This window comes from Dipodomys ordii, unplaced genomic scaffold, assembly GCF_000151885.1.
Source record: "Dipodomys ordii isolate 6190 unplaced genomic scaffold, Dord_2.0 Scaffold19, whole genome shotgun sequence".
Lineage (NCBI taxonomy): Eukaryota > Metazoa > Chordata > Mammalia > Rodentia > Heteromyidae > Dipodomys > Dipodomys ordii.
The window spans coordinates 12,502,152-12,515,983 of NW_012267235.1; the positions used below are offsets into that span (position 1 = coordinate 12,502,152).

General features: G+C 44.1%; 1 protein-coding gene and 1 pseudogene across 1 annotated transcript in view; one reads left to right on the top strand and one right to left on the bottom strand.

The window, feature by feature from the left end:
• Alox12 (arachidonate 12-lipoxygenase) overlaps window positions 1-7,308 on the bottom strand; it is a 15,976-nt gene extending 8,668 nt beyond the window's left edge. The window contains exons 1-8 of the mRNA XM_013013477.1: window positions 7,149-7,308; window positions 6,461-6,665; window positions 5,121-5,202; window positions 4,894-5,016; window positions 4,674-4,777; window positions 4,274-4,434; window positions 3,322-3,465; window positions 1,708-1,917 (exon numbers count right to left, since the gene is read on the bottom strand). Of these exons, the coding sequence (XP_012868931.1) occupies window positions 1,708-1,917; window positions 3,322-3,465; window positions 4,274-4,434; window positions 4,674-4,777; window positions 4,894-5,016; window positions 5,121-5,202; window positions 6,461-6,665; window positions 7,149-7,283 (1,164 nt within the window). The 5' untranslated portion in view covers window positions 7,284-7,308. The remainder of the gene's footprint in view (window positions 1-1,707; window positions 1,918-3,321; window positions 3,466-4,273; window positions 4,435-4,673; window positions 4,778-4,893; window positions 5,017-5,120; window positions 5,203-6,460; window positions 6,666-7,148) is intronic.
• LOC105983534 overlaps window positions 1-13,832 on the top strand; it is a 53,991-nt pseudogene that overhangs the window by 11,602 nt on the left and 28,557 nt on the right.

Below are 13,832 nucleotides of genomic sequence, written 5' to 3' on the forward strand. Positions count from 1 at the left end.
TGTCCCTCAGCTCTTCAGCTCAAGGCTAGCGCTCTACCACTTGAGCCACAGCGCCACTTCCGGCTTTTTTCTTTTTTCTTTTTTCTTATGTGGTGCTGAGGAACCGAACCCAGGGCCTTGAGCATGCAAGGCAAGCGCTCTACCACTGAGCCACCTTCCCAGCCCCGCTTTTTTCTATTTATTGGAGATAAGAGTCTCACAGAATTTTTCTGGCTGGCTGGCTTCAAATGACAATCCTTAGATCTCAGCCTCCTAAATAGTTAGGATTGTAAGGCATGGCTAGAGGACATTTTTTGTTGTTGTTGGTCATGGGGTTTGAACTCTGGGCCTGGGCACTGTCCCTGCACTCTTCAGCTCAAGGCGAGCACTCTACCGCTTAAGCCACAGTGCCACTTCCGGTTTTCTAGTGGTTTATTCATGGACTTTCATACCCATGTAGCTTTGAACCACGATCCTCAGATCTCAGCCTCCTCAGTAGCTAGGATTATAAGTTTGAGCCACCGGTGCTCAGCTAGAGAACATTTTTTATAATTAGCACAGTCTTGTTATTGCAGCCTTCTGCCTAACAATCAATACTCATAAAATTGCAGCATGTCTAAGTCACTGTGGGCTTGGAGGTGTCACAGAGACTTGCTTTGACCTTTAGCTTGTCTCTCTTCAGTCTTGCACCCAGGTATGCTGTAGCTATCTTTTCATTCCTCTCTCTATCACACTAATATAGAACTTTATCCTTCTTACTCTTGGGCAGATATAAAGAACCTGTTGTTGTTGGTTGTAGGGCTTGATCTCTGGGCTTGGGCTCTGTCTCCCAGCTCTCCAGCTAAAGGCCAGCACTCTACCACTTGAGCTACAGCTCCACTTCCAGTTTTCTGGTAGTTAATTGGAGATAAGAGTCTCACAGACTTTCCTGCCCAGGCAGGAACCGCGATCCTCAGATTTCAGCCTCCTAAGTAGCTAGGATTACAGGCGTGAACCACCAGTGCCCAGCCAGATTCTTTTTTGTTTTTGGTTCCTACTTAGCTAACTATATGGTTGGCATGGAATATTCTTCATCAACACTACATTGCCTAGATGCTGTCTCTAATCATTTCAGATTTGCTCTAGATATTGTTCTCTGGTTGGTTCTTATCCATTTGTCTTCTTGGCTAATATGAACTTTCCTAAGGAAAAAGGCTTTTTTGTTGTTGTTGTTACTAACAAGAGTCTAACTATAGTGCAAGTTTATTGCTAGACTGTCAGATGTTTGAGAATTTCAGAGGATGCCCTTAAGTGTCTCCTGAAGAAATGTTAATTGGTTCAACTTGATTAAAAGTCTCAGAATAGGGATACAGTCTTCTGATGTTCTCTCTATTTTCAGTCACAGATTTCCATAAAGCTGTTTTACTGTTGCTGTTTTACTGTTTGAGACAAGGCCACCAAGGGCTTATACTAGTATCCCTAGCTACTCAGGGAGGCTGAGATCTGAGATCGTGGTTCAAAGTAGCATGGGCAGGAAAGTCAGTGAGACTTTTATCTCCAATTAACCACCAGAAAGCTGGAAGTGGAGCCATGGCTTAAGTGGTAGAATACTAGCATTCATCACTAAAGCTAAAGGACAATGTGTAGGCCCTGAGTTCAGACCCCAAGACTGGCACAGACAAACAAAATCCTTTGAGCCTGAGAGATCAGCCTTATTTGGTTCTGAGGGAGATGGGACAGAAGTTGTACCTTGAATATAGGGTGGAGTCCTGGGAGGCACCTCATGGTGGCAACAGCAATCACCTCAGCCACTAGATGAGTATTCAGCAAATGAAATTGGAGCTCCTGCAGTTGGAAATCTGAATTACGGACCCAGGACTTGGCTAGGAGCCAGGCAAGTGGAGGATCTGAGGGCAGGAACAGTGTTGGGGTTGGGGTGCTGGGACTAGGAGGCTGAATCTAGGAGAAACAGAAATTGAACATTTCTTGAACTGCCACTTTTGTAAGACATGGTCAGCATTCCAGGAGAAATAAGATGACTAAGCAAGGCTATTGCCATCCAGGTCATTATTCTCTTGTATTAAGAATGAGAACCATATCACTCTGCCTCTCACTAGCTGTAGTGCTATAATGGTCTGACAATGCAGGAGAGACCAAAAACAGGGAGTCAAGTTACAAGGTTAAGCAGTAGAATGGGAAACTGAATCTGGATGTATAGAATTGACAATAGTCATTAGTGCTTGTTTTGACTAGTCAGAGAAAGATAGTCAAGACACAATGGGTGTGCAGAATCAATCAGAAGAGATTAGACAGTGGTGTGTGTGTGTGTGTGTGTGTGTGTGTGTGTGTGTGAGTGTGTGTAGATACTTGGGCTTGAACTCAGCACCTTGCACTCTTGTTTGGCTTTTTTGCTTAAGGCTAATGATCTACCATTTGGGTAGCTTTTTGCCAGTTGTTTGGAGATAAAAGTCTTAAGGATTTGTCTGCCTGGGCTGGTTTTGAACCTTTATCCTCAGATCTCAGTCTCCTGAGTAGCTAGAATCACAGGCATGAGCTACTGATGTCCAGCTTAAAGGGTAATTCTTAAGTATGATACTGAAATAGGAATATCAGTGTTACTTTGGAACTTGTAAGAATGCATATTCTCAGTTTCTACCATAGACAAGAGTGAACCATAGAGTCAGGTAGTAGGATGTAGCAATTTTATTTTTGTTTATTACTGGACAGTTTGTTCCTGGGCTTTGCATATGCTAGGCAAATGCTCTGCCAACGAGCTACACCATCAACCCACTAACCTGTGTATAATAAGAATTTGTGACTTAGAAGCACACTAATTTTTTTTTTTTTTATCGGTCGTGGGGCTTGAACTCTGGGCACTGTCTTCAGATCAAGGCTAGTGCTCTACCACTTGAGCCACAGCACCACTTTAATGTTTGAGAACTGTTGGTTATAGAATGAGAACTCCATGAAGCCTTTTTTTTTTTAAGACAAGGTTTTACTTTGTAGCCCTAGCTAATCTGGAACTCATTATGTAGTCCAGGCTGGCCTGGAACTCATGATCTTCCTGCCTGAAGCACTTTTCCAAGTGCTGGGGTTACAGGTATACTACCCCATACAGCTACTATTATGTCTCCTGAACTATTATGTCTCCTGAATAAAGTACATAATGGTGAATCAGGGATCTTGAATGAATGGTGAATCAGGAATCTTGCAGCCTGGTCTAGGCTGCAAGAAAGCAGTGAAATGAGGATAGTTCTCAGGGAGGATGGCTTCAGGAGTCAGGGACTATATGACTGAGTTTCTGTGAACAGAAGGAACAGTGAACAAACAAGAATGTTAAGAAGGAGATATTTAGGTCCTCACCTGGATGACCATGGGCAGCAGCTTTCCATTAGAATCCAGCTTCAGCATGACAAGGGGGGCAGCTAGGTACTGCTTTTCTCCCTGGATCACATTGGCTGGAATTCCATCCAGCAGAATAAAGTCTACCTCAAACAGGGAACCATTCTGGAGAAAGGAACAATGTTTCAATTTTTAAAGTTCAGAGTCTACCCCAAGGGTAGAGTGGCTGGTGTGCTTAGGGAGGGAAGGGTAAAGCAGTTGAGAACATGCAGTCCAGCCTTTTTCCTTATGTATTGTAGTTCACTTCCTCTCAGTTTAAAGTAAAGAAACATTCTAGTAAGAGTAACTGTCTTGTGCAGGGGTGTGTATAGTAGATTTGGGTTCAAAACCAGACATACTCAATACAGTTTGCATCACTGGCATTAACTCCATGCCCAGAGGAGCCTCTGCCCTGTTGTCCCCTAGTGCTCTGATCTCTGGTAGGCTCCCATTCACTCAGCAATCCTTTTTTTTTTAAATTTTATTTAAATTTGAGGGTAGCAGCTACAACCTCTTTTAGCTCTTGTTTCCTTTGTTATTGTTGTCATCCTCCAGGTGGATAACCCATCTCTCCTAAACCAAGGGTCTGAAAGTTTTTATAAAATCTGAGTTCCCCTCTCCCCCATCCCTTTTCCCCAGTGGCCTAGGCTTTCCCTTTTCCTAGCCATGAACAGTGGCATTTAGAACACTGATGATATACCCAAATGTCATCGTTCCTCTCCCAACATGCCTAGAACTCATCTGTTCCCTACAGATCTATTCTGTTTCCTCATACATACTAGGTGTTACTTGTAGTTACTTTGCCAGTTCTAGATTTTTCCAGTAGGGGGCTGCACCAAGGAGCAAACCTCTTTTTCTCTGACTTAGCTTTGCTTTCTTGTCTCATCAGTTTTTCTCACCACACTGCTAAGCAATGCCTGGTGGGGTCAGGTACCTGGAGTTCTTTCTCCAGCTGAGCTCGAAGCTCTTCTGTCCCAGAGGGCAACACCAGCCTGGAGGGCAGAGAGGTGGAACGTCTCAACAGCATGGGGTTGGCGCCATTGAGGAACTGGTAACCAAAAAGCTCATCATCCTGCCAGCGCTGATGAACCTTCTCTGTGGGTTGGGCATGGGAGGGAGAGTATTTATCACAACTTGGCTATCTCTCTTCTCTAGCTCTACCATTTAGACTATCATAGTTCCCAGCCCCTTTCTTTCATTCTCGAGTCCTCAGTGAGGTCAACAAGTATTCTGTGTTTTAATTTGGCAAGGAATTATGGAGAACATGTAGTATAATGAATGGGTCAGCAAAAGGGACCCTCAAGGGGTTATGGAGACATGGGGGAGCCACTGACCAGCTAGAGCACTCTTTTGGCCCCAGAAGATTTGATCAAAGTCTTCTAGGCGGTTCCAGCAGCTCAGGAGGGTGTAAACACGTTTGAGGATGGTCTCCAGAGCCCTAGAGCAAGTATTGAGGCATGAACCTATCAGCTGACCGCTCAGTCCCTCACTATACATAGCCATTCTTGGATCACCCAGCCCCGATGCCACACTGTGCTCCAGTCTTGTTCTTACCCTGCCTTCAGTGACCATTCAAAGTCCCGCCTCTTCTCCTCGTGGAATCTCATATTTGGAGGTAGTTCCTCCTTACAGTCTGCAGCTATTGTCTTGGGTAACCCTTCCTTCCAGGTGGCCCAGCTAAAGTTGGGGAAAATACTTTAGGGAAGATGTTGAGGTTAGTGAGTGGGGGTAGAGGTAGGGAAAGGGTAGGACAATTGGGAGGCCTGTGGGTGAGTGGTCACCGGTAGATCTGCTGTCTTTCCTTCAGTTCCTTCTCTCGATGCTTCTGGAAGACATCCAAAGCGTTGTCTCCTGCCAGCCGGGCTGGGGAAACATTAAGATTAGCCATAGACCTTTGTCTGATCTAGGACTCTCTTCTAATTCTCCTCAGATCCCTTTATATAGTAAGAATCCATGGTTTTAGTCGTGCTTGCTTGTTTTGTATATCTGGCTTTATCTTTTTTGTGGGGGGGCGGTGGGCAGGAGGCTTAAACTCAGGACCTGGGTGCTATCCCTGAACTTCTTTAGCTCAAGGCTAGCATTCTACTACTTGAGCCACAGTACCATTTTCAGCTTTTTCTGTTTATATAGTACTGCGGAATTAAACCCAGGCCTTCATGCATGTTAGGCAAGCATTGTACCACTAGCCACATTCCCAGCCCTGGCTTTACCTTTGATGATTCTCAGTCATGTCTATTCCATTGCCTCTCATAAACTTTCAATTTAACTTATTTTAGCTACATCTTTTGCTAGGGCACCAAAGTCTTATCTCTTATCTTCTGCCAGATTATATTTCATCACCATCCAAGGCTGGAAAAAATGATCTCAGTTAAAGTAACAAAATCTTAGTCACCCATGGGCACACATCTATTTGCTGCTGCATACTTGGCTAATTTCATAGGTATTAAATCTCACCTGACACATCTTTACCTGTCCTCCAAAGATTCTGTGTTGTTTACTTTTATTACCTGGCTTCATTTTTTGGACTTAACATTATTCTGTTTTTATTGACTTGTCCCTACTACTACCTATCTTAAACTCACCTGTCTCAAAGCCATATATTTCATGTTTCCATCCTTATTTGCCTGTGTTTTCCACAGTAAAAAAGTTCAATATCTGTTGCCCTTATTCATCCCCAACTCCTGCTACAAGTACTCCTTATCTTTCAGTTATCTGTTATTCCAGTCATGTTGTATTTGTCTCTATAGTTGTTATTGCCCACCTCTTACTCCATGGGTTCCTCACCTGGTTTCTTCGCTAACTTGTTCTGAGTCACATAGAGATGTCCTTTCTGCTGTAACTTTGCTTCTGTTTTCCTGCTGTTGGCTGCCCCTCATACTGCCTGCCCAATGTTTCTTGGAAGACAGGCTCTTCAGTACACTCATCCCTCTCTGCAGCCTCATTTGCAGCATTACATACTCTGGGCAGCACTTTGTGAATTCACAGCTCCTTCCCATTTCCTGCCTTGCATCCTGTATCTTTATTCTTCACCTGTCATGGAGTCATCTTTTTCTAAGTCCCCTTTGTCCTTTCTCAGCTTTGTCCCACTGCTCCCAGCAGAACAGGCCATGTGTTCACTCACCCGTACCCTCTGGCAGGCTCAAGACGCCCTTGCCTTGAACCCAGCGGTAGCACGGGAAGGCCACTTCTTCTGCGCAGGCTCCGGGGCCCTGCACAGTGATTTGGTCGCAGAACCACGCATCGTCCACTAGTACATGCTCTTTGTGCAGTTTCACAAATTGCAGTGGCCCCAAGTCCTGGGGGGTGTCCAGGTAAAATTTCTCTTCCTGTGGGAGCCCAAACCACCAGACTCAGCAAGGACTGGGAGAGGCTGCTCTGAGGACAGAGCCGCCCCTTTGGCGAGCCTTAGTTTGTCAAAGCCTCTAGTGACAACACTCCATCTATTGCACAACCTGTCTGGTAGGTCTCAGGTGCCTCTTTTCTATGAGAAAGACCAGGGACCACAGGGTTCCTTTGCCCATATCATCCCATTCTTGAGCTCTTACTGCATAGGTACTTGGCAGAGCTTTATGTCTGACCACCGATCATATATTTATTCTGGCTTGGGCCATTTGGTGCAGGAGTCGGATGCTGTCAAGATTTAGGGTTGGGGAGACACGTTTCCTCCTTGTGCCTGACTATGTTCCAGACTTACAAGCTTGCCAACTTGCACTCCCAGCCTTCTGTCTCTTGTCTGTTCTTGTCTGGTCTCCCACCTGCTCCCCCTCTGGCTGGCCAGCAACCAGGGTCCCAACTCATCACCCACTGACCTGGCCTCGTGTGGGCCGCAGCTGCAGCTCCAGCTCTGCCTCCCTGTGGGCCCCAACCAGCCACAGCCGCACACGGTTGTACGATCCCGAGTAGACCCAGGCCCCTGTGGTCACGCGGATACAGTAGCGGCCCATGGCGCCCTCCAGATGTTCAAACGAGGGAACCAGGACTAGCTCTGGTTGCTGGACTACCTAGGGTGGTTGCCTCAGGGCTAGTTCCAGGACTTTAAAAGATAGGTCTGTGTGCCCGCCCTCACACTCCCAAGTCCCGCCCCAGACTAGCCTGAACCTGTGAGCCAAGCCGTAGAGCAGGCTGTGGGGAAGGCTGTGCCTCCTGTGGGCTACTTTCCCAAGATAAAAGAACCCAGGCCTGGGTGAGGCCAAGAGCTGGGCTGTGGCAGGGACTTTCTGGACTGCCTCCTTCCACCCAGCCTGAGGATAGCAGCCTCTGGGTGTGACGGACCAGCTCGGCCGGAGCACTGGAACCGACGGGACAGGGATCTCGGGATAGGTGGGCAAGGAGTTGGCGAAGTGACAAACAGACACAGACTCAAAAGAGTTGCATCTGAGTGTATCTTTATTGAGGAGAATTACATTTTTATACAGTGTGTGATTGTGACATAGATTCTTGGTTTATTTAAGCACATAATCAATTTTTTAAAAAGGCAAAGCATTGATGAATTACATGAAAATTGATGATTATCCCACCAACTGTTTAAGCTAAGTGGTGCGAAACAAGTCTAGCATATTGTTTAATAGAATGCATCATCGATTCAGACTTCTTATGTTTAATAATTAACAAACCTAAGACAGGGCTGTACTTAATATTGTACTCTTTTTATTTTTATCCAACTATTTTCATCTTTATAAGCTCCTGTATAAGGAAATGGTTCATCGGTGGTTCAGGAAATATGATGTTACTTTATATTTTGTGTGAAACCACCATCTATTCCCTATAACATAAGTTGGACTAAACTTAATCATAACTGTTTTCTTTTATAATCAGAAGTCCCTTTTTTTTTAGAACTCCCTGGACTTCTGGGATAATTCTTTCTAACTTAGTTTAATTTATAGATTCTGTCTGTTGAACATATCTGGAAATTTTAAGTCTCTATATTTACTATGCGTAAGCCGCAAAACCGCTTGTGAAGTTATAGGAGTTTCTGGAGGCAGCGTCACATCAGATGATAGATTGATTGGAGCATTGCCCACATTTAATCTTTGGTCTTAGTCTTTATTATTTAGAGAAGCCATCTCTATTGGACTGGAAAGATACAACATGCTCTGTTTGCGAGTCAATAGAAAAATAGCCAAAACGAGAATAAAGGCAACGAATGTACAGCCAAGAAGAATATAGTAAGAATAAAGGTAGAGGCTATAAAAGTGCAGCCAAGTGTATGGGAAGCCTTGAGCCAACACCCCTTTTCTGCAGGCATGCTTCCTTGAAGCTCTTTGTCCAACGTGATCTCTCACGCAGACTCCGCAGGAGGTGGCGTGGCATCTGGGTATGATTGAACCAGAATATGACACTTCCTAGGCTCCAGATCTTGCAGGTATTAGAAGGAAGAAGGGGCAAGCTAGTCCATCTTCAGAATGGAGGGCAAAGCCATCACTTCTCTAGGCTGGAACTGGGGAAAAGCTTTTGAATGGCTGGACTGTGGAAGGCTCTGCCGGCTTTTGGGAGGTGCTCTGCTGCTAGATGGCATGCAGCACCTGATCTTTGTTGCCTTGGAGCTCTGTCCGAATGAGCCAGGATTCCTCATGTGGGAGCCCAGGGAGGATGGAGAAGCAACACTTCAAGATTTGCCACCCTACTCATTCTCTTCCTCCTGCCTCCCACCCCCCCATTTCCCACCCCATCTAAACATCCCAGGTATTAGGATCCCAAATACACCAAATACCATGTACCATCTTGAGAAAGGCCCAAGGCAGGGTAGTGAAAGCTTCATTCTGTTCATTTAACAGTGGCTGTAGAAAATGGGTAGCACTCAAGCATACCAGTCTGGGTTAAGGTGCAGGATAGGGACCCAGTAAGAGATAAACAATTCCCATAAACTTTGTCCTTAAGAGAGTGCAACCTCTTCTCCTTCAGGAAGTTCCAGGTTAATATTTCATCCCAAGCTATCTCCTGATCCTTTATGGATTTTAGGTTAGGAAATCCAAGAACAGCAGTTAGGTCAGTACTAGTTAGGGACTTTGTAAACAGTGGAAGTCTGGTTCAGGACTCAGGCTTTGTCACCGTTCAGGAATCCATCAGTTGAAGTACCTTGCACAGGTGCCTATCTACATCTTTGTGGCTCTCAGTGGAGTTGTCTGGTGGCTTGAGCTAGAACACTATAGGAAAATTGCTTTCTTAAGTCAGACTCAAAAAAATGACTTGGTGTGTTTGATGTAGGGATAAGTCAGAGGGGCTTCTAGGCCCACCATCTGCCATCTTGTAAGCTCATGTGTTCTGTGCTTGGCACTAGGTGTCTGTCATTTGACAGCTTCCTGTCCTAATTTTTTGAGGTCATCTATTTTGTAAAATCCCCATTGTTCTGTATAGCAGGATCTGACCTCTTGCACACGTTTTCACACATCATTTTTACCTTGTAGAAAAGAGTTTATTTCATACCTATTTCCAAAGCCAGTCCATAGTTTAGCTAGCTTTTTTGTGTTTGGTGGCTTCCTTTATGCTGTGTGTAGTGCACTATGGGGTCACATGTAGAGAGAGGGAATGAATAATGGAGAAAAAGAATTCAAGCTGCTATGTAAGCTAAAATGAGTTACTATATTTAAATACTCAGAACAATGCCGGACACATATCAGCTGTTTTAATTTATTTACTTTCTTACTTATTTTTGCTAGTCCTGGGCTGAAACTCAGGGCCTGGGCACTGTCCCTGAGCTTCTTTGTTCAAGGTTAGCACTCTACCACTTGAGCCACAGCTCCACTTCTGGCCTTTTCTGTTTATGTGGTATTGAATAATTGTTGTTTTTGTTGTTTTGTCAGTCAAGGGGCTTGAACTCTAGGCCTGGACACTGTCCCTCAGCTCTTTAGCTCAAGGCTACCACTCTACTACTCTACCACAGTGCCACTTCTGGTTTTCTGGTGGTTTCTTGGAGATAAGAGTCTCATGGACTTTTATTGCCCCAATGGCTTTGAACACTGATCCTCAGATCTCAGCTTCCTGAGTAGCTAGGATTACAGGCATGAGCCATTGGCGCCTGGCAGTACTGTAGAATTGAACCCAGGGCTTCATGCATGCTAGGCAAGCACTGTACCACTAAGCCACATTCCCATTCCCTGTTTTTATTGTTTACCCCGAAATGTCGGCTTTAGTCTTAGAATTTTCCCATTATTACTTATCACATTCTGCTTCTTCTTATCTTTCACAGGCCTCTTCTTCCATTGGGGTTCTTATCCCTGAAGATCCACCTTCCCTCATTTTTTTTTTCTTTTTTCTTTGTCAGTCATTAGGCTTGAACTCAGGACCTGGATGCTATCACTGAGTGACAGCTCTACTTCTGGTTTTTAGGTAGTTAGAGAAAAGAATCTCATGGACTTTCCTGCCTGGGTTGGCTTCGAACTCAGTCCTCATATCTCAGTTTCCTGAGTAACTAGAATTACAGATATGAGCCACCAGCACCTAGCTACTTTCTTTTCTTTTTAAGCACATGCATTATATTGCAGAATATATTAATTTTTTGGCAGTCCTGAAATTAAATGTAGGGGTTCCTGCACTCTAGGCAAATACTTTTCCACAGAGGCACACCCCAATCCAGACTTTGTTTGGGCCCTTAGAAGTACACCAAAGTTCAACTCTCCCTCTACACTAATAGTATATCTGCTCTCTGTGCTAATAAAAACTTCTCATTTCCTGCCTTTGTACAATTTCACTTCTTTAAAAAAATTTTTGTGCCAGTCCTGGGGCTTGAACTCAGAGCCTGGGCACTGTCCTTTAGTCCCCCCTCCCCCTTCCTGCTCAAGGCTGGTATGCTACCACTTGACCCTTACCTTCACTTCCAGCTATTTGGTAGTCAACTGGAGATAAGAGTCTCACAGACTTTCCTACCTATGCTCCTCAGATCTCAGCCTTCTGAGGAGGATTACAAGTATGAGCTACCAGCTCCAGGCTTGCCTTTAAATTAACTAATTTGTGGTGCTGGCATATACTAGGCAAGTACTTCTACCCCTGAGCCAGGTTCTCAACCTTAAAATTTAAGTACTTTTTTTTTGCTGATCCTGGGGGCTTGAACTCAGAGTCTGGACACTGTCCCTGTGCATCTTTTGTTCAAGGCTAGTGCTCTTCCACTTGAACCACACCACCACTTTCTGCTTTTCTGAGTAATTTATAGGAGATAAGAGTCTCAAGGACTTTTCTGCCCTGGGCTGGCTTTGAACCATGGTTCTCAGATCTCAGCCTCCTGAGTAGCTAGGATTATAGGTGTGAGCAATGGTGCCTGGTTCCCAGCTTTAATGTCTTCATTAAAGCTACTATCACTAGATTATGTTCACTAGGGGTGAGCAAGGATGGACCTTGCATTTTATTATAAAATCTTAAAAGGGCTTTGTTAAGACTTTCTAAACACAAGAACAATTTCATCCTTTTTCTTTCTTTGTTCCAGTTTTTGCTATATGATCATTTAGAGTCCATGTGTGGGACTACACAATTCCTATTTGTTTCTTTAGGAACTTACATATAAGCATAATATTATAAATCTTGCAATTTTGAACTATGTAATTGTTGTTTTGTTTTTTGGGTCCGGTCGTGGGGCCTGAACTCTGGGCCTGGGCATTGTCCCTCAGCTCTTCAGCTCAAGGCTAGCGCTCTACCACTTGAGCCACAGCGCCACTTCTGGCTTTTTTCTTTTTGCTTATGTGGTGCTGAGGAATCGAACGCAGGGCCTCATGCATGCAAGGCAAGCGCTCTACCACTGAGCCACCTTCCCAGCCCCTGGACTACGTAATTGTAAGATCTGACTTCAGGGTAGACATTGTAACATCTATTTTTCAATTAGTAATGTCTCTATCTGCTCTAAGGTCAGCACTTCCCTCTCCAGGTAGTGTCACTTGCTTCTTCATTCGGTGGTGTTCCTGGGGTAACCTTTTTCTATGAATTCTTATGGGTTGTTTTCTGTGCTGTCACAACAGTGACAGTAGATTTGGGTTTTCAAACTTTGTTCACATAGATTAGGGCAGTAGCCCCAAGCATGACTGTGCTATGGGTCTTTTTCCGTGCTGTCACAACAATGACAATAGATCTGGGTTTTCAAACTTTGTTCACATAGATTAGAGCAATATCCCCAAGCATGACTGTGTGCTATGGGGCTGTGCTAGGGCCACGTCCTTCTTAGCCTTTAAGCTTACAGTTAAGCCTAATCATTAGACCTGTCAACTTTCCTCACAGAGGGTTTTCCTTTGGAATCCTGTTTTGTTGTTGTTGTTGTTTGTTTGTTTTTTCTTGCTGTTGGACATCTACCGAGACCTGAGACCTTTTAGAGAGGACAGTGATAAGGTTGAGGAGCAAACAATTGAGACCGATAGAAACTGAAAGTTAAGCAAAGCTTTATTTCACGCCAAGCATCAAGAATCACACTGACCAGTCAGGGCCCTCTCTATGGAGAGAGCGACCCTTCCCAGTCTTACAGGCTAGCTTTTATAGGGCAAAATCACAAATCATAAACTAACTGTAAACATGTAGCAGTTATGAGCTAATTTTACTCTTATTGGTTAAAGCAAAAGGGTTATATATGTGTTTTTTTTTTTTATTGATTGGACACCTCCATCTGACCTGACTCTTGCTTTTGTTTCTCTGGGCTCTGTTCTGAGGCAAGCAAGCAAGTACAGAAGCAAATCATAGCAAAAACATAGCCTTGAGTCACAGGAGCATAGGCAAAACAGAATCTTGACTTGGTCGGCATGACCGATACTATCAATGCTATTGACACTATTACAGAAGTGATTTTTATTATAAGCTCCTGACTAATACAGCAACTCATTGCAGCTGGTGATAAGCCTCAAAGTTGTTAGTCACTTTTTGTAAAGCTGCCAACTTGGTAAACTTGACTGAGGGAGAGATGTTCTTTTGCTTTTTAGCAAAGATGGGGAAGAGACTACTGGCAGCCTTTGTCTGGGATTTTTTTTTTTAAACCTGTTTTTCCCTTATAGACAGGGTCAGCTTGCCCTTACTGCACAAACAACAGGTGTGAGCAAGGTGAGCTCATACTTATACTTTACAAACCAAATGGCTACCTAGACAAAAAATGGAATTACTTTGGCTAAACTGGGCCTAACAGACAGAATACCAAAAATAATCAGGACCTTATTCTCTCTCAGATAACTTTGATTAAATGCCTTTCTTACTAATCAGATTTGCCCTCTCTTCTTCTACCAACTTTTCATATCATGGAAGTTTTGGAGAGAGTACTAGGGGGTGGAGAAGGAGAGATAAGACAGACTGCGTACTTCAAAAGGCTGCTCAAGAGAGGACACTCAAGGCACAGAGAAGAGACCAGAAAAGTTTGATCCCAGCTGTCTGTGTCCATTCAGAGAAAAAAATGCTGTTAGATCTATTGCTTTTCTATACTGTTTGTTTCTGAACCCCCTTCTTTCCTTTCTGCTTCCTTTACCTTAACTCTAGCAGGTGTTTCCAGATTAAGCCCAAGACTATACTTTGTTTTTTACCTTTTTTTTTTTTTTTTT